We start from the raw sequence: 26636 nt of genomic DNA, 5'->3' as shown, positions 1-26636 counted from the left end.
ACTAGAAGTGTACAGCTCTTTATGACTGGCACTTAACCGTAACTAATATAACTGTGATACTTTCACTAAGTTCAGACTGAGTCAAATCTAAGGGCACCTTTTTACTCTGGTTTAAGGGGGGAAGGAGTTTTTTGAAGCTGCTAATAAGCACCTTCTCCCTGCAGGGAGAAGAGAACTTGAATGATCTGACAAGTTCTCATCTCCAGTTGCTTCAAAGAAAAATCTATGGATGTTTCTGGGTCAGTTTTCCCTCTAGATAATCCTAGGCCACAGAATTTACCACCAAGCCCATAAAAAAAGCCTGTCCTCTAGAAAAAGCTTGCACTAACTGGGCAGTCTTTGAAAACCTACAAGAAAAACAGATACCACAACAAGATGCTGAGAGTACAGACCCCCCCCCCAAACATCTCATCTCTAGACAGTTAACTTTAAAAATCAAATGAAAGTACTGCAGGGCCAAGTATTTGGTGGCAGCATTCCATGGGTACCACTGGCCTGGCCAAACCTGGAGTACTGGCATCCCTTTCTGTCCCTGGGTACCCTGTGGTGATCAGCTACATCCCCCAAAACCCAACCAGGCCAACTCTAGAGGCCCTTTCAATCAGCAGCTACCACACCATAGACAGAAACCCTCTAAGCCACTGCTGTTTCACTTACGAGAAAACTAGAGAAAGGAATTTTTCCATACAGATTCATTGGGCCAGTCACATCAGGGGACAAGTAGATACCCTGCTACCCAATCTGTATTCTAAGACTCAAGTAAGGAGAGGAAAAATCTTAAATAGTTTTTCCTTTCCACATTAACACATTCCTCCCTTCCCATGAAATAGTAAGGAAGTGGGCCAACTATCGGTGGGGGTGGGGTGGGGTGGGGGGCTTTATTTACAAGGCAGAAGCCACTTAAATTATGTGCAGAGATACAAGTGCTGCCCAGCAAATAGCAGAGAGCCCAGAGTCAGAACTGGCTTCTTGCCTTTTCAGTCTGCTACTGCCTCTGATCCTGGGCCAGCACAGGCGGGAGGTGTGCCCACCCCTTTCTGCCTCTGGAACTGGGTAGCTCAGACAGCCCCTTGAGCAGCAGAGAGCAGGCAAAGGTCCAGCAGGGTCCCTTCCAGGTGACAGAGTGACTCTCAGTGATGGCAGCAACTGTAGAAGAAGGTGTTGCCCTTCTGACCCAAGTCAACGCCTTTGTCCTCTGCAGAAAGATGGAAGCAAACATTAACTACTTATCATTAAGAGATGATAGAGGATCACCCTTCAAACCCTTATTCTAAAGTGCCTGGGTCTGAATCCTAGTTTGCCATTTCTTACCTACATGAGGCAAGTAATTTTGGGTCCCTGGGTCTCAGCTGCCTCTAAAATGGATCAGACCGCTGAAGGTCCTTTTTAGCATTGCATCACCATGATCGAAGAACTAGGCAAAAAAGGGAGGGCCAAAGTTTGGGAGCAGACCTCACCTGTCATCAGTTGGAAGGCAGCCACGCTGACATAATCTTCCGCCACCTTCTGGAACAGCTCGTCTAGGTAGGGAAAGGGGAGTGAAGTAAGAAGGCAAGGAAAATTAGCCATTGACTGGTTGGCTCTTCCCATTCTCACAAGCTAACACTGTCTCCTAAGGCCAGATTTTGCCCTCTGTATCTGATCCACTGTTCAGATACCCTGGATCCCTGATGAGCAGGACATCGTTTGCATTTCCTAACATTACATTTCCTTTCATCCAGTTCCTGGGCCACCGTCTGCCTTGCTACCTCCCCCTCCAACTCTCTTTCCTAAGTTTGGCTTTCCCCGACTGACTGAAACCAGGTATAGAGATTACCAGACGATACTTACCTACACTCTGGCCTGTCTTGCTAGATGTCTCAAAGAGCTGAGCTTTTATATCTGTAAATACATAGCTCAGAGTGAGCAAATATGGCCGGCTTGCCCGTGTCCTGCCCTTCCTGGGATGAGCACCCAGCAAGAGGATAAAAGGAGTAGGGCTGAAAGACTGCAGAAAAGCCAAGGAAACTGGAATTTCATGTGGTTCACCCCTACTCCCACTCACCCCTGCATGAGTTTTGCTTCCAGCCCTTCCAACCTCATGGAGATCTCCCCAGGGACACAGAGAACCACAACTATCTCAACAGGCACTCAAGAAAGTAGGGAACAAAAAACCTGCCACTTTTTGGGACCAGTCTTCTGTGGCTCCCTCCCACCCAGCACTTAAAGAATAGTAGATACCATCTGCATAATCTTGGACATCATGGAAGTCAACCCGGCGCAGTCTTCTATCTTCCTCCAGAAGGTCACTCTTGGTGCCACACAAGTAGATCTGACAGCTCTGCAGTGGGCATAAGTCAGGAGTCAATCACTACCAGAGTACTTCCACTGCCCAGCTCAGGATAATGACAATGATAATCATAATCATCAGAGATACCATTATTTCAGCAGTTTAAGGCTACAGAGTGCTTTCCCCACAGACACCTGTGCAGCAGGTATTACTACTCTCATCCCATAGATGAGGAAACTAAGCCTCACAGAGACAAAACGATTTGCCCTTAGTCACACAGGTAATAATTAGTGTGAGAATCAGCACTTGAAGTCAGGTCTTCTAACTCTAGTTGCCTTTCTCAAGAGATCCAAAGGTATAGTGGTTAGATTGCTGGGTGGAAGCACTAAGAAGACCTACTTTCAAATCCTGTCTTGGACATTTAGTAGTGTATAACCACATGCAAACCAACCTAAGTCTCAGTTTCCTGTTGTGTAGAATGGGAATAACACCTATGCTTTACAAGTTGGTGATGAGGTTTAAATGAGATAAAGCTCCTTGTAAGCCCTTAAATCATTCTAATATTATCAGCTGCTACATACTGCCTCTCAGGGCAAGCAAGGTCCTGACCTCTCCCTGTTGGTGGCTTTACAGAGTCATCAACGATCAGAAGCACTACTTAGCTCCCAGGTACACTTACCTCCTCTAAACTCTGAAGCTCCTTCACCCAGAATTTGGCTCGTTCAAAACTGCTGCTGTCAGTAAGATCTGGGAATAAAGGAGTGCAGAAAGGGATGAGGAAAGGCTGCTGAGCACTTCCAACTAAATCACTGCTCATAAAAGCCTGAAGCCCCTGGGCCCAAACTGGGGATGAAGATAACCTTACCATAGCAGACAATGGCTGCCTTGGCACCACGATAATAGATTCGACTCATGGCCTCATAACGCTCGGAGCCAGCTGTGTCCTATAGAGAATCAGATAAAAGCTCAACCCTGGCCCCTGGCTTGGGAATAACCTGGACAACGAACTTCCACTAACAATTCCCAGGGATTAGAGGGTCAATCAGAAAACCTTGAATTATTACAGATGTTCTCCAATCCTGATATTTCTCAGATGGATAAATGAAAGCATAGGAGGTGATCTGCTGAGATTTACCCAGCTTATTAAAGACAGAACAGAGGATCCCAAGCTGACTCTGCTCTCCAAGATGGCCCAACACCCTCATGCCCAGGTAGTACTGTACAGTTCACAGCCTTTTGGGTGGGGAAGCCTCCTTTGAAAGAAGTTATCTCAGGAAATAACTATCCCCTGAAAGGCCCTGCATCCAATGGGGCAAGTAAGTGTAGGTGTGTTCCTGTCACTTACCCAAATGCCTAGTGTCACTGTCCTGTCTCCCACAGACATCACCTTGGCCACAAATGCTGCCCCAATGGTCTGTATGTGGGAGGGAAGGAGACAGTCATCCCTCGTTTCCCAACTGCCCCCCTTCCACAACAACCACTCGTGCCTATACCACCCACTGCTGTCTACACAAGACTGTTTCACTTCCCTTTTTTTTTATAAACCCTCCCCCCCCCCCACAACACTAGGAGAGATGCCAGGCAAATGTCATTTTACCTGTTTTACAAAAAAAGAAACTGAGGTTCGGGGAGAGGAAGTGAATAGCAAATTCCCACAAGGGCTGAGTGGAGCTCAAAAATCGGGTTAACTGGCTGCCTGACAAGGGTGTTCTCCGCCAAGTTAACAACCAAGCCCTCGGCGCCTCCTTCCTCTTACAGCCTGGGCCCCCAATGTGTCCGGGTAGCCTCCTCCCGTTGCCCTTGTCCGCTCCCAGTCCAGGCCCTCCCAAGCCTGAGCCCCGGGGCGCGCCTCCACTCACATTCTGGTAGGGCCCCACCAAGAAGCGATCGTGCACGTATCTCTCCACGAGGCTCGTCTTGCCCACGTACTCCTTGCCCAGCATCACGACCTTCACGTCCACGCGCTGCCCGCTCATGCTCCCGGGGCCCAAGCCGGGCAGGTCCGAGGCGCGGCGGGGCGGGGCGCGGAGGTGCCGGGCGGGCGTACGAGACGCTTCACCTGCGCCGGACACGGCCCGCCTGAGCGCGTCGGCCCCAGCCCCGGCCCCTCGGCTCCCGCGCCAGCCCCGTCAGTCCGCGGGACCCCGGCCGGGGCCCCCGCTCGGCTTGTCTCCCCACGTTCGGCGCTCGCGGGCCCGGGGGCGCCCGATCAAGGAACCCCCCCCAACCACACACGCACGCCCACGCGTGGAGATCCCAGGCCGGAGTGCCGGTCGAGGGTGCTCCACCTCACGATCCCCCGCGAGCCTGGGAGAACTGGAGAGAGGGCGGTCTGCGTCCGCTTACCGGGGCCGCATGCTCCCGCTCCTTCTGCCGCGGCCGCGGCCACTCCGGGGCCCGTCCGGTCCCGGTGCCCGGAGACCCCAGCGCAGCAGCAACCAGCGGGGAGCCAGTTGTGGGGCGGGGAGAGGCCACGCGCATCACGTGACAGGGACACCGGAAATTCGCTCTGCGGAAGGGGCGGGGCCTGGGGGGGGTCGGGCTGCGGCCGGAAGTGCCGAGCGGCCGGACACCCCCTCATGGCGGCGGCGGCGACGGTGGTGGCGGTGGAGGCGGCGGCGACCGCGGCTTTGGGACGGTGACGGAGAGCGCGAGCCCGGCGACCCATCTCTCTCCTACCCCCCGATGCTTTGTGCCCCCTGACACTGTCCCGACCCCCACCCCCGCCGGGACGATGGTGAAGTATTTCCTGGGGCAGAGCGTGCTCCGGAGCTCCTGGGACCAAGTGTTTGCTGCCTTCTGGCAGCGTTACCCCAACCCCTACAGGTGAGGGCAGGAGAGCCCGGTCCCCACAACCCTACGGGCGAGGGCAGGAGGCTCCGCGTCCACTCCCTCTCTCAGCCCTCATAGAAGAGGGCGAGAGACCCTGAGGCCCCCTTTCCCCCAGCCACCTCTGGGGACGGCGAGAGCCTCCGGTACCCGCGGCGCTGTAGGTGGTGGCCGCAGACCTTTCTGCCTCCTTCCCCTTCCCCGTGGTAGGGGCAGGCACTCCCGGGAGAGACAAGCCCCCCACCCCGAGCACGTTGGAATCAAGTCCCAGGAGCCCGAGCCGGTGGGGGAGGGGCCGCTTACCTCTCAGGTACTGGGCACCTTCCCCGCGGGGCGCCTCCTCCCGAGTGGCATCTGGAGGGAGTCACACGGGGCGCCTTGGCCGGCTTGGCCGGCGGGTCACCGGGCTTGGAATTTGCCCTGGGCCCCACCCTGACCTGCTCCGGGATTGGAAGTGGGGCAGGACTCCTGTCTGGGAACACCTTCCCTGTGAAGCCTGAGCTTTAGTTTCCTCTTTTTCTGCCCCTTCCTTCGCCCAGACAGGATGACTTGAGCATTGAGTTGACTTCCTTTTTTTTTTTTATTTCTTAAAATATTCTGAACTTAACAAATAGCAAATAGCGTGTTGTAGAAGCACAGGGAGGGGATTGGATGGCCAAATAGGATGGCTTGAGGAACCTTGAATTGACTTCCTTTTTTTTTTTTTAATATTCTGAACTAAATAAACACCAAATAAGATCTGTATTTTTATTTCACTTACATTGTAGAAACGGGGGAGGGAATTGAACATAAAATTGAATGTCTTATGGAGGGTGGTGCTTTTCTTTTTAGGTACCTAATAAATTTATCGTGTAGCTTTCCAAGCTGACCTCCTGTGTTGCATGTTTCCCATACAGCAAGCATGTGCTGACGGAGGATATTGTGCACCGGGAGGTGACTCCAGATCAGAAGCTGCTGTCCAGGCGGCTTCTTACAAAGACCAACAGGATGCCCCGCTGGGCAGAGCGCTTCTTTCCCGCTAATGTAGCTCACTCAGTGTACATCCTCGAGGACTCTATCGTGGACCCACAGAACCAGACCATGACCACTTTCACCTGGAACATCAACCATGCCCGGCTGATGGTTAGTGCCTCTTTAGCACACTCATTTAGAGGTGTCACAGAAAAGAGGGGAAGCAGCATGGTTCAGAAAGATGAGGGAAAAGTAGTTTGTGATTCTTGACCTGCCATTACTCTACTGTGTGACATTTGGTAAGTCACTTTTATCTCTTCTAGGCCATAGTAAACTGAGACTGATAGATTTAATGACTTCTAAAGGTCTTTCTGCTTCCAGTAGACTGAGTATTAGGCAAGTCACTTCACCTCTATTTGCCTCAGTTTCTTCCTCTGCAAAATGAGGATAATAATATCACCTGCCTTTCAGGGTTGTTGTGTGAGGGTCAAAGGAAATAATAATTGTAAAAGCACTTAGCACATAGTAAGCACCATATAAATATTAGCTATTATTGTAGAGTGGTGATAAAGGCTCCTTTTTCTGATATCTGGCTCTAGGCCTGGTAGAATCTTGTTCCTCCTTCTAAATTACTGAAGACTTGTGATCATTTTGTTCTAGGTGGTGGAGGAAAGATGTGTTTACTGTGTGAACCCTGAAAACAGTGGCTGGACTGAAATCCGAAGGGAGGCCTGGGTCTCTTCCAGTTTGTTTGGGGTCTCCAGAGCTGTACAGGTAACACGGCACTTTGGTGAAGTGCTGAAGGTGGTGGCAGTGGGGGTAGAATCTTTAATTCTTCTATAGCTCTGAGCATCCTGAATTGGCCTTGGGCATGGGCAGTGACTTGAAGGGCTAACAGGCAACTAACTCTTCCTGTCCTATCCCATCTCATCCTTTCAGGAGTTTGGCTTAGCTCGATTCAAAAGTAACGTGACCAACCATCAAAGGCTTTGAGTACATCTTGGCCAAACTGCAAGGTAAGAACCAAGGGATTTGAGTTTGGGGAGGAACAGAGGATGTAGGTGCTGGCACTAAGTATGAACACTCCAAGAAAAAAGTTTGCAACACCCCTTAGTTGTCATGTTCTCTCTTTCTAACCCCCCCCAAGAGTGTTGAATGAGGAGTTACATGGTTTGAATCTTGTCTCTACCATTTAATACCTTCGTGACCTTGGTTAGGTAACATAACCTTTCTTGACCTCAGTTTTTTCATCAGTAAAATTACAGATTTGGAAAAAGATGGATTAACATTCCTTCTAGCATTCAAGCTATCATTGGAAATGAGACTGGTACTTAAGCCCTGTCCTTCACACTTCTGGCACCAACCACTCTCTAGTGTGAAGCTGCAGAAGAGCTTGAATCAGATGAAAGACCCAAACATAGTTTTGTGTGGGGTGGTGGAAGGATCGATGGACTTGGAGTCAGAAGTCCTCAGTTCACATTCTTTATATTACCATAGTAAGCTCTGTGTTCTTGAGCAAGGCACTTATTCTCTCTGAACCTCTCTTTATAAATCGCTAGATTGGATCTTCGTTGTACCTTCTAACTGATACTCTGAGATTCTCTTTTTGCAGGTGAGGCTCCTTCTAAGACACTTGTTGAAACAGCTAAGGAAGCAACTGAGAAAGCGAAGGAAACTGCTCTGGCAGCTACTGAGAAGGCCAAGGACCTGGCCAGCAAGGCAGCCACCAAGAAGCAGCAGCAGCAACAGCAACAGTATGTTTAAAGGAGTCACCCTACTGCTTCCCCTGCAACAAAAAGGCCCTGCTGCCTTCCCAGATCGCCAGTCTCCAAGCCTGAGAAGCCTCTTGGCAAGACCTGGCATTGGGCCCGGAGCCCCAGCCCCTGAGCAGACCATCAGCACAGTGCAATCCCAGAGACAATCCAGCTCTTGCCCCATTACCTGCCCTGTGTCCGAGTTGTAATTTATCATTAAAAATCAATTTTCAGTGCTGTCCTTGGCTTGTAGAGGTTTCTGAGCCTTGGGGGTATTAAGTAATCCTGCTGGGTTTATAATGAAGTTTCCCAGCCATCAGCCTTGAACCATGCTAGTGACTGTGGCTTACCCTTTCTTTGTAGTCATGAAGAAATGAGATGGTCTACAGGCAGAATTAAGAAAAAGGTTTTTACTGAAAATACTGTGTGGTGTCTGTGGAACTAGAGCCAGGGTCTGAGTACAGCTCCGTCCCACTTTAAAGCTACTGGTCCCTTGGGTGCTGGGCACAAACCAGCTTAGCACAAGATTTGCATCCCAGCCCTGAAAGGAACAAAAATCAATGCTGTAAAAAATGTACCAAAAAAAAAAAAAAGGTCTAGGCAGGGAGCAACAGACTGCCTCCATGTCAGCCCCTCGTCAGAGGCTTCTGGTTGCCTTCCATAACCTCTGACAGGGAACGAGGTTGCATTGCTTGTTTAGTTCCATATTAGGGCCATGGCTCACTCCTGTTTCCCCCCACAAAACGGAGTAAGCTTCAGTCCATGCCCACATAAGAGAGAAGGGGTGGAGCTGAGGCTAGTTAAAATGGCTCCAGGAGCCAGCAGCAGCCTCTGCAGTCCAATAATTTTCTGCTTTGCAGGAATGGCCAGTATCATGAGGGATGCAAGCTGGAACCCACTTTAGTCAACCATCATCAGGTCTGTGGCAGCTTCTCTGGCAGGCTGGGCAGCTTGGTGCAGCCAGGAGAGTGGGAGAGCTATGTGCCTGCTGTGGGCAGCAGGGATCATAGCCAAGCACTACCACTATGAGAGTAGCTGTGCTCCTGGCCTGTGCTGAAGCCTCGAAGCAGCTCAGCACCACCCCCAAACACCAGGCTCTCCACATCTACCTCCAGCTCCTCTGTGGAGAGACCAAAGAAAAATCAGGTCTAAGGTCACTGAGAAAGGAAGAAGTCTTAAGGAGATAGAGGGCGGGCCAGGACACTTAAGTGATGAGATGGAAGGGTGCTGGATACGCTTGCTGGCCCCAGTAGAGGCTATGACAGTGGCCCAGACCTTCTGGGGTCCACTGCTTCCCACTTAGCAGGAAGATCGTTAGGGTTCACATTGACACCCTAATTCTGACCAGGACGGTGGGGAATGTTACTCACCTTGATCAGTATCAGAGCGCTCTGAAGAGAGGCCAGAGGAGTCCAGGCTATCTACTCGAAGACGCTCCCGCTCCCCAGCTGGTCCTCGGAGCTGTTCTAGCCGTTCGCGCAGGCTTCGCTGTTCACTTCGGAGCCTGTCCTTGAGCCTTCGTGCGCGCTGCTCCTGTTCTTCCAGCTTCTGCAGTCACAAGAAGCAACGAGTCAGCCCTCAGTGCCTGGCCAGTGGCGGTAGCTCTTCCAGTCCTAAGCCCTACCACACCCTGTTTTGTCCAAATCATACCCCAGCCTGTGGCTAAGCCCCATACCCTGGCATCCTGAAAGCTGCTGCTTTCAGACCTAGAAGGTCCCAACTTGCATTCATGTGAAGGTGAGGTGACGGGGAAGACAAGCTGAGGATCACTGTATCTCCATCCACCCCAGGTTGATTCTTTAAGTCATTCTGCATGAGCTGATTGAGCTTCAACCTTTCAGGCCACCTGTGGCAGCAAGGCCTCTGAAGTAACATTCTTCCCCCTAGGCAGGATCTATACTACTCTTCATAGGCAAATTGGGGTGGAACAAGGCAGAGCCTGGCTTGAACCCAATCCTGGCAGATAGCCCTACTACTATAGACCCCTGCCCCTGACAAACTTTCCCGGTAAGTCTTAGAGATTTGGGGTAGGGTAGTATGAGGAGCTTCTGTCCATGTTCATCTCCCCTGCCAGGAACTGCTAAGAAGGCCAGTGGGTGCAGCCCCATAGTTCTATGTGTTTCTGAGAGTGAAGGACAGATAGGAAGACAGCAAACGTTTAAGTCATGTTTCGCTAGCTTGTCATCCCTGAGGCCTTCCGATACCTGATTTCTCCCATATGGTGAGGTGGATTCAATTTTGTGACAGGGAGGCTAGGGCATGTATGAGCTAAGGCTACAGGAAATCAATGGAGGCAGGAAAGTACAGGAGGGGTTAGATGAGGCAAAGTAGTGGAAAGGTAAGAGTATTTGGCAGGAGGCCCCTTTCTGGTATGTGAAACTGAGCAAAGTATGTCCTTTACATTTCTGGACCTCATCTGTAAAATAAGGATGTTGCATGAGTTCTCTGACAACCAGTGAATCTGAGCCCATTTTGTTCACATCAGGTGAACTTTCTGAGGGTGATTGCAGTAGGTTTGGGAAGCTCAGGCTAACACACTTTAGTTAAAGGAGCAGTCGTAGCTTTAAAGTTATTAAAGCTATCACAAGACAAATATTATGTGAGCTGGTAGCCTTCTCCCAACACTCCCAACATTTTTAGTACTCATTGGTTTTCCAGGTTTTCTGGGGCTAAAGCACTCCCCAAAAAGGCCTAGACTAGGTTGTCTTTCCAGATGTCAAAAGTCCACTGGGGCCCAACTCCTCCGTGAAACTCCCTCCCCAGAGCAACCTGCCTGATCCTCTCCCTCCTTGGTGATTCTGTAGCAATTATTTCTTCATTTGTGTTGGTCTTGCTGCACTGCTGCCCCCCAAAGTTTGAAAGCTCCTTGAAGGTAGGGACTTTGTCTTGTTCCTATGTCATATTCCCCATGGGGCTGGGCACATAGATGGACCCCAATGGAGGCAGATGATTTAAGGACTTGCGCTGTCTTGTGACTAGACAAAAGGAGCCCCAAAGACTGTATAGGTAGAACCAGGAAGAATGAGATGGGCATCCAGAGTGCCGCTCAGTTTTCCTAATCCTTAAGAGCAATGTTTTGTACATACTATAGTAAATGCTGAATAAATACCTATTGAGGGGCAGCTAGGTGGTGCAGTGGATAAAGCACCAGCCCTGAATTCAGAAGGACGTGAGTTCAAATCCGGCCTCAGACACAAACACTTACTAGCTGTGTGACCCTGGGCAAGTCACTTAACCCCATTGCCTAGCCAAAAAAACAAAACAAAACAAAAAAGACCAAAAAAAAATCTATTGAATTAAGATTCACCAAGCAATCAATAATTCTTATATTTGGTGCCTGATTTGTACTTATGCTGCTATGGGCAATGTGGAGGAGAGAGCAGGACATTAGTAGATAGTCCTGACTTCCAGCCACCTACAGTGTACACCTTCAGTGTAACTAAGAAAAAAAAAACCATGAGAAAAAGAGTTTATGAGAAAAAAAGGAAACATAAGGCGTGTTTATTTTATAAAAGTGTTCAGTTGCATGCTTCAAGCTAATATGATAGTTCAGAAGAGAAAGATGAATAGGCTAGGCTAGGAGGACTAGGTGAGGTTTCTTGGAGGGAGCAGAACTTTAGCTGAGTCTTTTGAAGATGAGTAAGATTTAGCTGGGCAGAGAGAGAATTCCAGACAAAGGAATCAACATAGTGAGTTCTTAGAATGTTGTATTGTAGAGACCTGCCTAGCAGAAGCCAAGGTGGGTTATAAAGGAGGAGGAGAAGGGGAGATTAAGGAAGTGGTTTGAAGCCACATTGGGGTGGGTGAACGGGTGGGGACTTTATAAACCCAGACTGAGAGATTTGCACTTGATGAAAATAGGGAGCAGGGACCAGCTCAAGATTACCAAGCAAGGGGAATGAGGCTGTCAAATGTGGGCTTACTCTGTAAAATCTGGTATCCCATAGCATGAACTTTCTCTGGGCAGGCAAGCAGGCAGCCCTCCTCATATATACTCATCCCTCCTAAAGTGTTAATTGATAACTAATAAATGAGTTAATAAGATAAGACCTTGGATTTCAGTGAAGGAATCTTGTATCCCTCTTAGAATGTGAGATCATCTAGCCCAAACATCATTTTGGAGGGAAAAATGGGGTGCCTAGAAGGGAAGTCCCTTACTCAAGATCACAAAGAGAAATGCCAGGTCTCCTGACTCATCACTATCAAATGTACTATCAGAAACCGCTGGCTTTGTAAGTGTAACCCTACTTTGGTGCTTATGTATTTTTGAAAAGTTATTGTAAGAAAGCGTGGGGTGCCAGAAAGAACAGAGGACTGAAGTGGGGCAGATGTTTAAAAAGTTCCCGTGTCAGATATGAGTGGAGCCAAGGTGGCAGAGTACAGGCCAACACCCAGCTGAGTTTTCCCAAACAACTTTAAAATAATACCTCAAATCAAATTTTAGAGCAGCAGAGCCAACAAAAGGCCAAAGGGAGGCATTTATGCGGTCTAAGCCAACTCAGGAGGTCTGCAGAAGAGGTTTATAACACCAGGGTAGGCACAGGCCCTGAGAACAGCAGCTGCCTTGGAGGCAGCCAGCACAGCAGCAGCTTCAGGAGCTCCCAGCCCAGAGCCAGAAGCCAGTCAGAAAGAGATTGCAGGGGACTCTTTGCTGGCGCTGGGTGTGGCTAGCACTGATTGGCAACTCTATTGCCCATTTGCAGTTGTGGGTCAAAGTTCCAGTGTGGAGAGGAGTGCTTGTGATCGGTCACAAGGGAGCAAGGAATATGGTCACAGTTCCAGGGCCAAGAGGAACGCTAGTACTTGCAGCTGCAGGGAAGCAGCTCTTCCTGAGTAAAGAGCATAGTGCAGGCCAGGAGAGCAGTGACCACACCTCTCCCAGGTTAACACCCATCATGAAAACATTGAAAACTTGCAGAATCCCAGAACTAGCTCTGAAAACAGCAGCAGAAAAAAGCCTGAGGCTTAGTACAATGCCTCCCCAGCCCTCCGTGAGCAGAACCCAACCTTAACATAAAGTCCAAAGTCAAGAAATAGGCTGGAAAAATGAGCAAACAGCAACAACAAAATATGACTATAAAAACTTATTACAGTAGCGGGGAAAAACAAGATATAAACTCAGAAGGGGATAACAACAACTACAAACAAAGGCTCAAAGAAAAACGCTGATTGGACCCAAGGCCAGCAGGAATTCCTGGGAGAGTTAAAGAAAGAGATGAGAATGGTGGAGGAAAAATTGGGGAAAGAAATGAGAGTGATGCAAGAAAATTATTAAAAGAATTAACAGCTTGGAAAAAGAGGCACAAAAAATATTGAAGAAAATAGTACCTTAAAAACAGAATTGGCCTAATGGTAAAAGAGGTACAAAAATTCCATGAAGAAAAGAACTCCTTTAAAAGCGGAATTGGACCCATTCCTATTAAAACACTAGAGAGCATAGGAATAAATAGAGTCTTCCTTAAAATGATAAGTAGCATCTACCTGAAACCTTCAGCAAGCATTATATGTAATGGGGATAAGCTAGAAGTATTTCCAATTCCAGGGGTGAAACAAGGATGTCCACTATCACCACTGTTGTTCAATATGGTACTAGAAATGTTAGCTTTAGCAATAACAGAAGAAAAAGAAGTTGAAGGTATTAGAACAGACAAAGAAGAAACAAAGCTATCACTCTTTACAGATGATATGGTGATATACTTAGAGAATCCTAGAGAATCAAGTAAAAAACGACTTGAAATAATAGACAACTTTAGCGAAGTTGCAGGGTATAAAACAAACCCACATAAATCATCGGTATTTCTGTATATTACCAACAAAGCCCAACAGCATGAGATAGAAAGAGAAATTCCATTTAAAGTTACTATAGACATTATAAAATATTTGAGAGTCTACCTGCCAAAACAAACCCAGGAACAAACACAATTACAAAATACTTTTGACACAAATAAAGTCAGATCTAAATAATTGGAAAAACATCAGTTGCTCATGGGTAGGCTGAGCTAATATAATAAAAATGACAATTCTACCTGAGCTACTTTACTTATTCAGTGCCATACCAAACAAACTACCAAAAAATTATTTTGTAAAGTTAGAAAAAATAATAACAAGATTAATTTGGAAAAACAAAAGGTCCAGAATATCAAGGGAACTAATGAAAAGAAATGCAGGGGAAGGTGGCCTAGCCATTCCAGATCTTAAATTGTATTATAAAGCAGCAATCATCAAAACTACATGGTACTGGCTAAGAAACAGACAGAGTGGTAGATCAGTGGAACAGGTTAGGTATGCAAGACACAGTACTCAATGACTATAGTAATCTACTATTTGATAAACCCAAAGACCCCAGCTTCTGGGATAAGAACTCACCATTTGATAAAAACTGCCGGGAAAACTGGAAACGAAACTAGGCATAGACCAAAATCTCTTACCATATTCCAAAATAAAGTCCAAATGGATACACGATTTAGATATAAAGGCTGATACTATAAAGTAAACTGGGAGAGCAAGAAATAGTTTACTTGTCAGGTCTATGGAGGACAGAAGAATTTATGACCAAACAAGAGTTAGAAAACATTATAAAATGCAAAATGGATAACTTTGATTACATTAAATTGAAAAGTTTTTGCACAAAGCCAATACCACCAAGCTTAGAAAGGAAGCAGAAAATTGGGAAAGAATTTTTACAACCAGTGGCTCTGATAAGGGCCTCATTTCTAAAATATATAGAGAACTAAGTCAAATTTATAAGAATACAAGTCATTCTCCAATTGATAAATGGTGAAAGGATATGAACAGACAGTTTTCAGAGGAAGAAATTAAAATGAGAATCATATGAAAAATGCTCTAAATCATTATTGATTAGAGAAATGCAAATCAAAGCAACTCTGAGGTACCACATCACACCTATCAAATTGGCCAACATGACAAAACGGCATAATGATAAATGTTGGAGAAGATGTGGGAAAATTGGAACACTAATGCATTGTTGGTGGAGTTGTGAAATGATCCAGCCATTTTGGAGAGTAATTTGCAACTATGCCCAAAGGGTTATAAAAATGTGCATACCCTTTGACCCAGCAATAGCACTCCTAGAGCTGTATCCCAAAGACATAATAAAAGTGCAAAAGGGACCCACATATACAAAAATATTTGTAGCAGCTCTTTTTGTGGTGGCAAAGAATTGGAAATCTAGGGGATGCCAATCAAATGGGGAATGGCTGAACAAGTTGTGGTATATGAATGTAATGCAATACTATTGTGCTATAAGAAATGATGAACAGGCAGACTTCAGAAAAACCTGGAAAGACTTAGATGGACTGATGCTGAGTGAAGTGAGCAGAACCAGGAGAACGTTGTATACAGTAACAGCCATGTTGTGTGATGACTGACTTTGATAGACAGCTCTTAGCTGTCTAAGACATCTCCAAAAGTCTCATGATGGAAAATGCTATCCACATCCAGAGAAAGAACTATGGAGTTTGAATGCAGATTGAAGCATATTAATGCTCTTTCTTTCCTTCTGTTTTGTTTTGTTTCTTCTTTCTTGTGGTTCCTCTTATGGGTTCTAATTCTTCTTTACAACATGACTAATGTGAAAATATGTTTAATAGGAATGTGCATGTAGAGCTCATATCAGATTACAGGCCATCTTGGAAAGGGAGTAAGGGAGGGGGGAGAAAATTTAAAACTCAAAAGCTTTTGGATGTGATTGTTGAAAACTAAAAATAAATAAATTAATTTTTTTTAAAAAGCAGAATTGGCCAAATGGAAAAGGAAGCACAAAAATTCACTAAAGTAAATAATTCCTCAGCAATTTGAACTGGGCAACTGGAAGCTAATAATTCCATGAGACTTTAAGAAAAAATAAAACAAGTTAAAAGAATGAAAAAATAGAAGAACATGTGAAATACCTCTTAGAAAAATAACTGACCTAGAAAATAGATCAAGGATAGATAATTAAAGAATTATTGGACTACCTAAAAGCCATAATCAGATCCTAGACATCATATTTCAAGAAATTATAAAGGAAAACTGTCCTGATATCTTAGATCCAGAAGGTAAAATAGAAATGGAAAGAATCCACTGATCACCTCCTGAAAGAAATCCCCAAATGAAAACTCTCAGGAATATGATAATAGCCAAATTCCAGAGCTTCCAGGTCAAGGAGAAAATATTGTAAGCAGTCAGAAAGAAGTAATTCAAATATTGTAGACCATAGTCAGAATAACACAAAATTTAGCAGCTCCTAAGTTAAAGGAGCAGAGAGCTGGAAATATGATATTCCAGAAGGCAAAGGAGTTAGGATTACAACTAAGAATAACCTACCCAGCAAAAATAAATATAATTCTCCAGGGGGAAAAAAAGTAAATTTAATGAAATAGAAGACTTTCAAGAATTCCTGATGAAAAGACCAGAGCTAAATGTTAAAAATCGTTTTTACATGTAACTGGGGAAAAATAAAATACTTAAAAAAAAAAAGACCAGAGATGAATAGAAAATTTGGCATTCCAACAGAGGACTGAAGAGAATCATAAAAAGGTAAACATGAAAGAGTAATCAATAGTGACACAAAAAAGTTTAACAGTTTACATTCCTATACGGAAAGATGATACATGTAACTCCTAAGCACTTTATCATTATTAAGGCAGTTAAAAGGAGCATAGACAGAGGGCATGAGTGTGAATCGATAATGTTGGGATGATTAAAAAAAAATGAAGGGGTGAGAAAGATGGATGCACTTCAAGAAGGGGGAAAGGAGAGTTAAAATGGAGAAAATTATCTCACATAAAAAGATGTGCAAGGATGGGCTTTTAGAGTGGAAGTGGAAATAGGAGGGGATGGGGGACAGACAATGCTTGAACTTCACTCTCATCAGGATTAGTTCAAAGAGGGAAGGAGATGTAGATATATGCATGTGTGTGTGTGTGTGTGTGTGTTACACAGAGTCAGTTGGGTATAGAAATCTATCTTACCCAAAAGGGGGAATGGGATAAAGAGATAAGTGGGGAGGGGATAATAAAAAGAGAGTCGATTAGAGGAAGCAGTGCTCGGAAGCAAAATAGACTTTCAAGGAGGTACAGGACAAAAAGAGAGAGAGAGAGAGAAGGATGAACAGAAGAAAATAAGATGGTGGGAAATACAGTTGGTAATCATTACTGTGTATGTGAATGGCATGAGCTAATCCATAAAATGGAAGCAGATAGCAGAATAGATTAGAAACCAGAATCCAACAATGTGTTACATATAAGAGACACACTTAAAACAGAAAGACAAACAGAGTTAAAATAATGGGCTGGAGCAGAGTCAATTATGCTTCAGCTGAAGTAAAAAAAAAAAAAGGCAGGGGTAGCAATTATGATCTCAGACAAAGCAAAAGCAAAAATAGGCCTAATTAAGAGACAATCAAGGAAACCACATTTTGCTAAAAAGTGCCATAAACAATGAAGTAATATATAAAAAATTTACACCAAGTTTCTCTGATAAAGGCCTCATTTTCTAAATATATAGGGAAATAAGTCAAATTTATAAAAATAAGAGCTATTCCTCACTTGATAAAATTGTCAGAAGAAGAAATCAAAGCTTCCTATAGTCATATGGGAAAAAAAAAATCTAAATCACTATTGATTAGAGAAATGCAGATTAAAACAACTCTGAGGTGCCACCTCACACCTATCAGAAATGATAAATGCTGGAGGGAGTATAGGGAAAATAGGTACATTAGGGGCAGCTAGGTGGCGTAGTGGATAGAACACCGGCCCTGGATTCAGGAGGAGCTGAGTTCAAATCCGACCTCAGACACATAACACTTACTAGCTGTGTAACCCTGGGCAAGTCACTTAACCCCATTGCCTAGCAAAAAAGAAAGAAAGAAAGAAAGAAAGAAAGAAAGAAAGAAAGAAAGAAAGAAAGAAAGAAAGAAAGAAAGAAAGAAAGAAAGAAAGAAAGAAAGAAAGAAAGAAAGAAAGAAAGAAAGAAAGAAAGAAAGAAAGAAAAAGAAAATAGGTACATTAATGAACTGTTGGTGGAGGTAGTTTAGCCATTCTGGAGAACAATTTGGAACTATGCCCAAAAGGGCTATAAAAGTCTGCATGCCTTTTTATCCAGCAATAATCCTACTAGGTCTATATCCCAAAGAGATAAAAGAAAAAGGAAAATGACCTATAGATACAATAATATTTATAGCAGCTCTCTTTTATGGTGGCAAAGAATTAAAAATTAAGGGGAACCTCATCAATTGGGGAATTGCTAAACAAGTTGTAGTACATGATTGTGATGGAATACTCTTGTGCTGTGGGAAATGATGAAGGAGATGGTTTCAGGAAAACCTGGGAAGACCTATATGAACTAACATAAAGAGAAGTGAGAAGAGGGAGATCACTGTGCACAGCACTAACACTGTTGTAATGATCAGCTGTGAAAGACTTGGCTACTCTGATCAGTACAATGATCCAAGACGATTCCAAAGGACTCATGACGAAAAAATGCTGTCCACCTCCAGAGAGAGAACTGATGAACTCTTGAGTTCAAGTTGAAATACAATTTTTTTTGCTTTCTTTATCTTTTGCTTTGTTTTGCGATATGGCTAATATGAAAACATGTATAACTGATATCATTTGTTTACCTTCTTAGTGGGTAGGGGATGGATGGGAAGGAGAAAGAGAATCTGGAGCTCAAAATTTAAAAAGAAAAGAATGCTTAAACATAAAAAATATTTTTTAAACATGTAAAGAGAAAATTATTGTAAGAAAGTACTGGAAAGAACGCAGGACTAAAGTGAGGCAGATGTCAAAATGGAATGGTTTGTATGTAAGACTGAGAAAGGTGGAAGAGGAAATGATCTACAAGAAGGAGAGGACTCACAGAAAGTCTGTTACTTGCTTTGTTTGTGGCTCACAATCCCCTATGACCCCAACTTCTCCCACCCAGTTCTTCCTTATTCTTCAAGGTATTAGCCCCTTGAGACAAGCTAATCTAGTGTTCTGGCCCACATTGGATTATAGAGTCATTGATTTAGGGGCAGAAGGGAGCTTAAAGGTCATCTAGTCCAAACTCCTCCTTTTTCAGAGGAGGAAACTGAGGCCCGGAAAAGTTGAGACTTGTGCACAACCACACAAGTAAGAAGTGGCAGAACCAGGACTCAAATTCAGGTCCTCCAACCCTGAATGCTGATCTCTTTCCACTGTATGATGCTGCCTTCAGGTTTCCTGAAAGGGATGGATGAGAACTCAATAGACCAGATAGGCTGAAAGAATAACATTTCCTTGGCACAGGGAGCAACATAAGTAAAGGCAAAGGCTATAAGGGTAGCTTGTGTGTAGGGAATTTCAAGTAACCCAATTAGGCTAGAGCACGGAGTTATGGAAGTGGTATGGAGATGATTAGCAAGGTCCTTCAATGCCAGCAGGCACAGGAGTCCAAAGTTCCCATCGCAGGATTTGATTAATTCAGCAGCAATGTGAGGGATGACTTGGAAGAGGGAGAGAGTAGATCCAAAGAGATCTAAACAGATCCAGAAGGCTTTTGCAGTAACCCAAGCAGGGGGTTAGACCAAGGCTGCAGCAGTGAACACACGGAAGAAGGGCTGAGTGGCATTTCAGAGTTGGACTCAGCAGCACTCGGAAACTAATTAGACATATAAAGTGAGCGAGAAGGAAGAGTCAAGGATGACGCCAGGCTTTCCAGCATGGGACCCAGGGTAAATAGTGCACTGACAGAAACAGTGAACTCAGAAGGAGAAATTTCCTGTGGGTTTGTTTTCAGGAAAGGTCTGTAGTTCAGTCTTGGATATGCTGAGTCTGAGACACACAGGGAATATCCAGGAGATCTAGAACTCAAAAAAAAAAAAGGTTGGGGCTAGAGACAGATTTGGGATCCATCTGCAAAGAGATAACAAGATTTCCAAGGGAGAATAGAAGAATCGAGACTAAAACTTTGGAAAATACCCACCCTAAGGGGGACAGGAAGAGGGCCACAAGATTTAAAATGAGATGGGAACTTTCGAAATCATCAACCCTTTCTCATGACAGATGAGGAAACAGTACCAGAGAAGTTGCTTAAGTAATCTCTTAAGTAACTAAGGTCACATAGGTAAAAGGAGGCCACATAGAAATTGGAGTTAGGATTCAAATCCCCACTCTGATTCTTAAAAGGTGCATGGTCATGACTAATGTGGAAACATATTTAATATGATTGTACAAAAGAGCCTATATTGGATTGCATGCGCTGTCTTGGGGAAAGGGAGAAAATTTAGAACTCAAAATATTATAGAAGTGAATGTTGAAAACTAAAAATAAATTATGTGTGTGTGTGTGTGTGTATTTTAAAGGGTAGGGAGTTTGAACCCAGGTTATCCTGGCTGTTGTTCAAACACTGTCATACTACCTCTCATCTTACACTTTGGCATGCCTTGATGGACACTAAGATGCCTAAATAAAAGATCAAAAGATTAAAAAAAAGGTGTGTGGTCATGATTGTCTATTCACCTTTATGAGCCTGTTTTTTCGTCTCTAAAATTGGGACAATAATGCCTTGTAATACAGTCTTCATAAAATGTATAAAAAGCTGCAATTAGATGATATCCATAAAAAATGCTTTGCAAACCAAGTGCCATTAGCCATGATTATTACAGGTGGCAAGATTAGGGTTTTTCTTACTTCGGTTTCTTTCACAGCAAGGAACAAAGTAGAGGCAGGAAACAGTCAGGGAGAACAAGGAGAATATTCGATCTCTAAAGCCAAGGTAGGAAAAGGCAGCCATAAAGACAGGGTAGGCTATCATGTCAAATGCTGCACAAGCGGAAAAATGAAAAAAGACCAATAAAATACCACTGAATTAGTTGATTAGGAGAGCATTGGTGACTTATAAGAGTGGAGTATCAATGGGGATGGCAAGCATGAAAGCCACATTTGAACAGGCTGAAAAGTGAATGAATAAGTGGCAAAGAATTGAAAGCATCAGGCATAAATGATGTTTCAGGGCAAGGGAAGGCAATTTTAGGGTTGCGAAGACCCAAGTATGTTTTAGGCTGATAGGAAGGAGCTAAGGGAGAAGAGATAGTCATCCCCCATCTCACAAATCTACTGGAACAAGGAGTTGGAGAAGGCAAAAAATGACAGGAACAAAGGGAAATTAATATAGCTCCCATGGAATGAAATAAGTATTTATGAAGCACTTACTATACGAGGGCACCCACTATCTGAGGTGTAGGGGAAAAGATGGTTAATGTGCTGCATTTAGAGTCAGAAGACCTGGATTCAAATCATGATTGTGACACTTACTAGTTTCGTGACCATGGTCAAGTCTCTTAACCTCTCTGAGCCTCAGTTTCCTCCTCTGTCAAATGAAGAACTTAGACAAGATGGAATGTGAGGCTCCTTCCAGATCCAAGTCTATGATCCTTTGTGCCAGGCACTGTACTAAGCCCTGGCAGATAGTCTTCATCCCCTTTGTAGGCTGAGAACAGCCCATTTGCTGTTCTCAGGAACAGACTGTTCCCCATCCTCCCCTTCCCTCTCTGCTTCATGACTTGATGCACATTCCCCTTTATCTGCTTTATAGAATCCCCAGCTTTTTTGCCTTGGGCCCAACTAGAAAGCCCTCCCTCCTCTCCCCCAATCCAAGCTCTTCCTATCACAGAATCTCAGCACTCACTTAGTACATCCCCTAAATGTACTCTTGAAATCAGGAATCCCTTCTACACCACCCCTGCCAGTGTTCATCCACACTCCCCTTGAAGACTTCCACTGACAAAGACCCCTATAACTTCCCAAGGCTATTCCATTGTTGGACAGCAATAATCATTAGCTGCTTCTCTGCAGCTTCTGCCCACTGGGGCCAGAGATCAGGAGCTGACCAGCACAGTCTAATGACTTCCTCATGTCCTCCCTTTGGACATTTAAAGAAAGTGAGCAAAACACCACCACCCCCTTAAGTCTTCTTCAGTCTAAACATTCCCAATCCCTTCAACCGACAGTCCTTTGACAGAGTTTAAGTCCTCTTTTAGTCATGGTCTATATGGGTGTGTTTAGTCATTTTTCAGTTGTGTCTGACTCTTCATGACTCCATTTGGGGTTTTCTTGGCAAAGATACTGGAGTGGTTTGCCATTTCCTTCTTCAGCTCATTTTTACAGATGAGGAAACTGAAGCAAACAAGGTTAAGTGACTTGCTCAGGGTCACACAGCTAGTGTCTGAGGCTGGATTTGAACTCATGAAGATTAGTCTTCCTGACTCCAGGCCCAGCACTTTATCCACTGTACCACCTAACTGCCCTTCAGTCCTGGTCCACCTTCCTCTTAATGAATTTTACTTGTGAGTGTCCCTCCTAAAATGTGGTGCCCCAAATTAGAAACAATATTTCAAGTGCAGTCTGTTCTAGTGGACAGGGAAGCCATCGCCTCCCTCACTAAAGGGTATGTTGAATGTCTAAGTGGCCCTAAGATGGTTTGGGGTTTTTTTTTTTTGTTTGTTTGCTGTCCCATGATGTTGCTAATTCATATTAAGCTGAGTCCACTAACACCTCAAGTTTGTTTGTTTTTTTCCCACATGTTAATTCTTGTCTAGATAAATCTTACTTAGCTTGTACTCATTCAGGATAATTTTGGAACCCAGTGAAGGACTGTACATTCATCCCGACTAAATTCATATTGGATGAAACTTCCTGCTCAGCTCTCCATCTGGAGATGTCAGCTCCATGGCCTCCATTTGTCCCAAGTTCATTGACTCTATGTAGACATTGGTCCTCTGTGGAGAAGCTGCTCCAGGGCACGACCCTGGTTTCTTCCTGTTCTGTCTATATAACACGGGGTTGGACCCACAGTGAGCCTTCAGTGCACAATTCTAACACCAGGAAGGAGGATAATTACAAAGGAGGAAAAGGTTCTGAAGCCAGGAGAAGGGCAACAGCCCCCTAGCAACAATGATTCACCCCAGCAATGACACTCCTTAACTGAGGTCCTACTGTCTCTGGACCTCCCTGTCCTCCTCTGCATCATGAAAAAGTTATACTGAATAGTCATTTAGTCCTGTCCTGGCAAAACATCCTATTGCATTATGATGGCAAATGTAATACCAGAAGAACTCCATTCTCCAATGGTTAAAGCCCCTATCCTCTGAGAACATGTGATTCAGGCTACCCCAACAACACTAGGTTCCCCCAGTCCCTGGGGAACAGGGCAGAGTCCAGTCAGACCCTGTGCCTTCCCACCTCACCTGGATGTGGAGACGAGCCCGACGCAGCAGGCTCAGGGTGGTGTATCGGGCACAGTCTGTGCTTAGGGGCATCTGTTGTTTCAGCTGCTCCAAACAGCGCCTCAGTTGGGCCCTCCTGTGAGATGGAAGAAAGTGAGCAGGTCCTTCAGGGAGGGGATCTGTGGGTTTGAGGGCTTCCCCTACAATGGAAGGGTATGGGGAACAGCAGCAAATTGCCAGGCTCAAGCTGAGTCCACCAGGAAGCCCAGGACCACTTCCTAGCCAGCAGCCTCCCAGCCTGAAGACTGACTCCTCTGGTTCAAGGTTTCCCCCAGCCTAGATGATGATGATGATGATGGTGATGGTGATGATATGTAGGACCAAGATTCCTCTCCTAACTCCCTCTAATGCTAGAACCCCAACCAGAGAGGGATCCTGGAGGTTAGGTAAGTCCAACCCTATCATTTTTACATATGACATCACTTTTGTGTAGCCCTTTCCAAAGCATTTTCTTCAAAACCATTTTGTGAATTAGGTGGCTCAAATAAACAGTTGTCCCCAGTTGAAGAAATTGAGGTTCAGAACCAGTTGCCTAAGTTCATGTGGGTAGGAGATGTCAGAGCCTAGATTCAAATGGCTCTAAGTACAAGACTCACTCTGTGATACCTGCCCTGCCTCTTAATCGTGGGGAAAGGGAGTTCCAGTCTTCATGTGGAAAGTGAAGAGACTGGACTAGATTCCTTTTCCATTCCTTCCAGCCCTAAATCTATGATCTTATGATGCAGTCCTACCCCACCGGTGGTCCTCCCCACTCCCAGATCCCAACCCAAGTCTCCTGGCCTCCAAGACCCTAGAGAAATTTTGGGAAAAGAAAAAAAACACTTTTTGGGGAGCAAATGAGGCAAAACAAGGAGCCATGCCCTCCGCAATCACCTGTGTTTCTCCAGTTCGCTGTGCACCGATCTGAAAGGCAAGTGAGGGGGTGAAGGTGAGGCAGGTGAGCAGCTACTCATGACCCTGTTTCCTCCCCCCAATGAAAAGGGATTATCCAAGAGATTAAAAAAAAAGGATAATCTTTAGATGTTATTCCAATCCTCATTTTACAAATGAGGAAACTGAGGCCCAAGGAGGTTAAGTGACTTGCCTTCAGTTGTTCACAGAATTTTCTCTCTCCTCAGCCCCTAAAGACTCCAGCACCCTAGGCACAACCCACCCCCTATCAGGGACTGAGTCTGAAACTAGGTCACCTGTGGGCGCCCCCTAGAGTCAGAACCAGACACCCACTTCACAGCTGAGTAGACTGAGGCCGGGATGGGCCAACTCCACCTCCTGCCTCCCCTCCCAAAACCCAACCTTCACCTTAAACTGTCTCTAGGGGCCTTGGGTCTCCTTCTTCCGCGGTTTACTGGGCCCAAGTTGTGAGTAGGACACAAGGAAGCATAGCCGTGCTCCGCCTCTGAGGGAAAGATTGTGTTCAGAGACTGTTAGAGCTAGAAGACACCTCAAGATAACCTTATTTTACAAATGGAGAAACTGGGGCCGAAAGAGTCTAAATGATTTGCCCCGAATCACAAGACAGATTATCGGACATCTTTGGATTGCCCATGAGCCCCAGCCCCCCGAGTGGGGGGCGCGCTGCAGAGTATGGAGAAAAGGGGGGAAGGCTTTTGGCGCCAGGTCCTCTTTCCCTCCTTCTTCCCAAGCTGAGCGGGGGGTTAAATTGCGATCGCGAGGGAAATGAAGCGCTGGCAGGGAGTCGGAAAAGAGGCTAGCGGAGCAGACTGGGATGGATTGAAAGGGGAAGGAGCAAAAAGACGCTGTCCCCGCCCTAGTTCTGACCCCGCTGGAACCAGGCGGACTGGCCACTTGATGAAGCTAAAAGATGAAAGCAAAATAAGTTTAGCTTGCAAAGGAGGATTCCTGCTGGGGAACTGCCTCCTACCCCTGGGCTCTCCAGTCTACAGCTGCCCGGGTCCGATTCGAGGGGAATAGGGCACCTACGGAGGCCCAGGGATTGGGGTTAACCGGGGGACCAAGTTTCTTACCTCGTTCCCTCCGATCCAGGTACTCAGCTGCTTGCAGTAAAACCTGGATGCTACTGGCACCCTGCTCCATCGCGACCACAGCTGCCTGCGGGCGGGCGGGGAGCCGAACCTGGGGCCTGAGGTGCGGGTCTGTGGCTGTGGTGGCGGCGGCACTTTTGTTACAATGTAACTGACACGGCGCAACAAACACAGACAGCCGGACTCCGCCCCCTTCGAACGTCCAGCGCTCCTCGCCCCGCCCCCTTGGAACTCGCCCGGGAGCTGGGACTTGCCCTTGCGCCACCTCCTCTTCCACCCGCAGCTGGGAGACCCTCCGGCAAAGTCCAGACTGACCCTAGCGAGTTGAGTTTCGAACTAAGGTCCCAACGATCCCGCCAGGTGAAGCGTCTAGTCACTCCGTGTCTTGGTCGTAGGTTCCCAGCTCATGGCTGCTTCAAGAACTCAGATTCAGAACTGAAAGGGAACAAACTACCTAGTCGCATTTTACAGAAATCTGAAGCTCGGGGGCAGGGAGTGGAACAGCGGGGGTGGGGTGGTGGGAGGGTAAGGGAGGGAAGAAGGGAAGGGAAATAACTAATCCAAGTTCTCACAGGGAAAAGGAAGAGAATTGATGGTAGCCAAACCAGAGGAAGGCAGAGTGTGGAGTTAGGTTAATTAACCAGTGCTGTGCACCAGACTCGTGCAAAGCCCTTCGAAAGTGACCTCGGCCTCTCCACTCTCATTACGTCCATTGATCCCAGGCGCTTCTAAGTCGGTGATTCAGATCATCGACCAAAGGTAGAAGCCCCAAGGAGAAAAAGAAGGCCCAGTCAAATTGCGATATAGTGACGAGCTCTGAATGGTGCAGTCGGGAGACCTGGGTTCCAGTTACAGCGTCAGCACTGGATACGTTCTGCTACTTCTTTGGACCTTAGTTACCTCAGTCTTTCGGATTTCTTCCAGTTCTGATTTTCTGATTTCTAGGAAGAGGAACGCTGTACTTTCTTCTCTCTGCGGTCTTCTTCAGACATATACCACACGCAAATTCATAAGCCATTGCAGATAGACGAGAGGTCATCTAGTCCACCACCAAACAGGCACTCGAAGGGAACCGATTTGCTCAGAGCCACACACGCAGTTAGTGGACATTTCTTGCTTACGGGTGGACCGGTCCTGTAGCTCAGCCTCCAAGATCAACAGTTTCTCCTCATACCTCGGGCATTGCACCTGCCATGGACTTCCCCATCCCATGGAAGCTAGAGCGCTTCCGGTGGGAATCTTTCAGAGAACACGTACCATCCGAGAAACTCAGGGGCCATGAGTGAGATCTGGGAATCCCAGCTGGACTCTGCCCTCGGCAGCCCGACCGCTGACAGCCTCCTCCTCCAGCTGTCAGGGTACAGACAAACAGGACTCTACACGTGGGCACTACCAGAGCTTGGCCCGCACTTTTCAGCCCTCTCATTGGCACAGAGGGACTTGCGTCACTCTATCGTCACCCTATGGGCGGGGCTCTCGGCCTGCCGTACTCCCATTAGCTGACTCGGAGCTTCTCCGTCCCGCCTCCTTAGCAAACAAATTCGGGCGGGAAAGAGCAGGTTTCAAATTTGAAAAGGGGGCGG

At 46.0% G+C, this 26636-nt stretch overlaps 3 protein-coding genes across 6 annotated transcripts; 1 reads left to right on the top strand and 2 right to left on the bottom strand.

Moving 5' to 3' along the window:
- Positions 1 to 1032: 1032 nt before the first annotated feature.
- RAB24 (RAB24, member RAS oncogene family) lies at positions 1033 to 5644 on the bottom strand. 3 transcript variants are annotated; one of them, XM_020998561.2, is made up of 9 exons: positions 5402 to 5644; positions 4129 to 4328; positions 3615 to 3683; positions 3135 to 3213; positions 2949 to 3016; positions 2221 to 2320; positions 1831 to 1881; positions 1458 to 1520; positions 1033 to 1195 (listed from the first exon to the last, which is right to left on the bottom strand). In XM_020998561.2, the coding sequence occupies exons 2-9, from the start codon at positions 4243 to 4245 to the stop codon at positions 1131 to 1133; spliced, it is 612 nt and encodes a 203-aa protein (XP_020854220.1). In that variant the 5' UTR covers positions 4246 to 4328; positions 5402 to 5644; the 3' UTR covers positions 1033 to 1130. The 3 variants fall into 3 exon arrangements, with proteins under 3 accessions (XP_020854220.1, XP_020854219.1, XP_078006425.1); XM_020998560.2 differs by lacking the exon at positions 5402 to 5644 and adding an exon at positions 4616 to 4937; XM_078150299.1 differs by lacking the exons at positions 3615 to 3683; positions 5402 to 5644 and adding an exon at positions 4616 to 4937.
- PRELID1 (PRELI domain containing 1) lies at positions 5004 to 8044 on the top strand. Its single transcript, XM_020998562.2, is given in 6 exon segments — positions 5004 to 5095; positions 5995 to 6220; positions 6710 to 6823; positions 6989 to 7023; positions 7025 to 7065; positions 7662 to 8044. Coding segments are annotated over 6 exon segments (660 nt in total). The 3' UTR covers positions 7814 to 8044.
- Positions 8045 to 8198: 154 nt separating this feature from the next.
- MXD3 (MAX dimerization protein 3) lies at positions 8199 to 26567 on the bottom strand. 2 transcript variants are annotated; one of them, XM_078150300.1, is made up of 6 exons: positions 25036 to 26554; positions 24350 to 24446; positions 23924 to 23953; positions 23012 to 23126; positions 9174 to 9351; positions 8199 to 8923 (listed from the first exon to the last, which is right to left on the bottom strand). In XM_078150300.1, the coding sequence occupies exons 1-6, from the start codon at positions 25103 to 25105 to the stop codon at positions 8808 to 8810; spliced, it is 606 nt and encodes a 201-aa protein (XP_078006426.1). In that variant the 5' UTR covers positions 25106 to 26554; the 3' UTR covers positions 8199 to 8807. The 2 variants fall into 2 exon arrangements, with proteins under 2 accessions (XP_078006426.1, XP_020854224.1); XM_020998565.2 differs by lacking the exon at positions 23924 to 23953 and having other exon boundaries at positions 25036 to 26567.
- Positions 26568 to 26636: the final 69 nt, after the last annotated feature.

This window comes from Phascolarctos cinereus, unplaced genomic scaffold, assembly GCF_003287225.1.
Source record: "Phascolarctos cinereus isolate Bilbo 61053 unplaced genomic scaffold, phaCin_HiC Scaffold_2;HRSCAF=192, whole genome shotgun sequence".
Taxonomy (NCBI): Eukaryota; Metazoa; Chordata; class Mammalia; order Diprotodontia; family Phascolarctidae; genus Phascolarctos; species Phascolarctos cinereus.
The sequence above is the reverse complement of the archived record's forward strand: the minus strand, read 5'-3'. Positions and strand labels throughout refer to the sequence as shown.

Coding starts and splice junctions, on each gene's coding strand:
- RAB24 (XM_020998560.2), bottom strand. CDS start 4,937: ATGGGTCGCCGGGCTCGCGCTCTCCGTCACCGTCCCAAAGCCGCGGTC. Junction 4,329..4,615: donor AGCGGGAGCATGCGGCCCCG/GTAAGCGGACGC, acceptor TGTCCGGCGCAG/GTGAAGCGTCTCGTACGCCC. Junction 2,321..2,948: donor AGCTTCAGAGTTTAGAGGAG/GTAAGTGTACCT, acceptor TGCCCACTGCAG/AGCTGTCAGATCTACTTGTG.
- MXD3 (XM_078150300.1), bottom strand. CDS start 25,105: ATGGAGCAGGGTGCCAGTAGCATCCAGGTTTTACTGCAAGCAGCTGAG. Junction 23,127..23,923: donor AGCGAACTGGAGAAACACAG/GTGATTGCGGAG, acceptor TCCATCTCACAG/GAGGGCCCAACTGAGGCGCT. Junction 8,924..9,173: donor GCGCTCTGATACTGATCAAG/GTGAGTAACATT, acceptor GTCTCTCCACAG/AGGAGCTGGAGGTAGATGTG.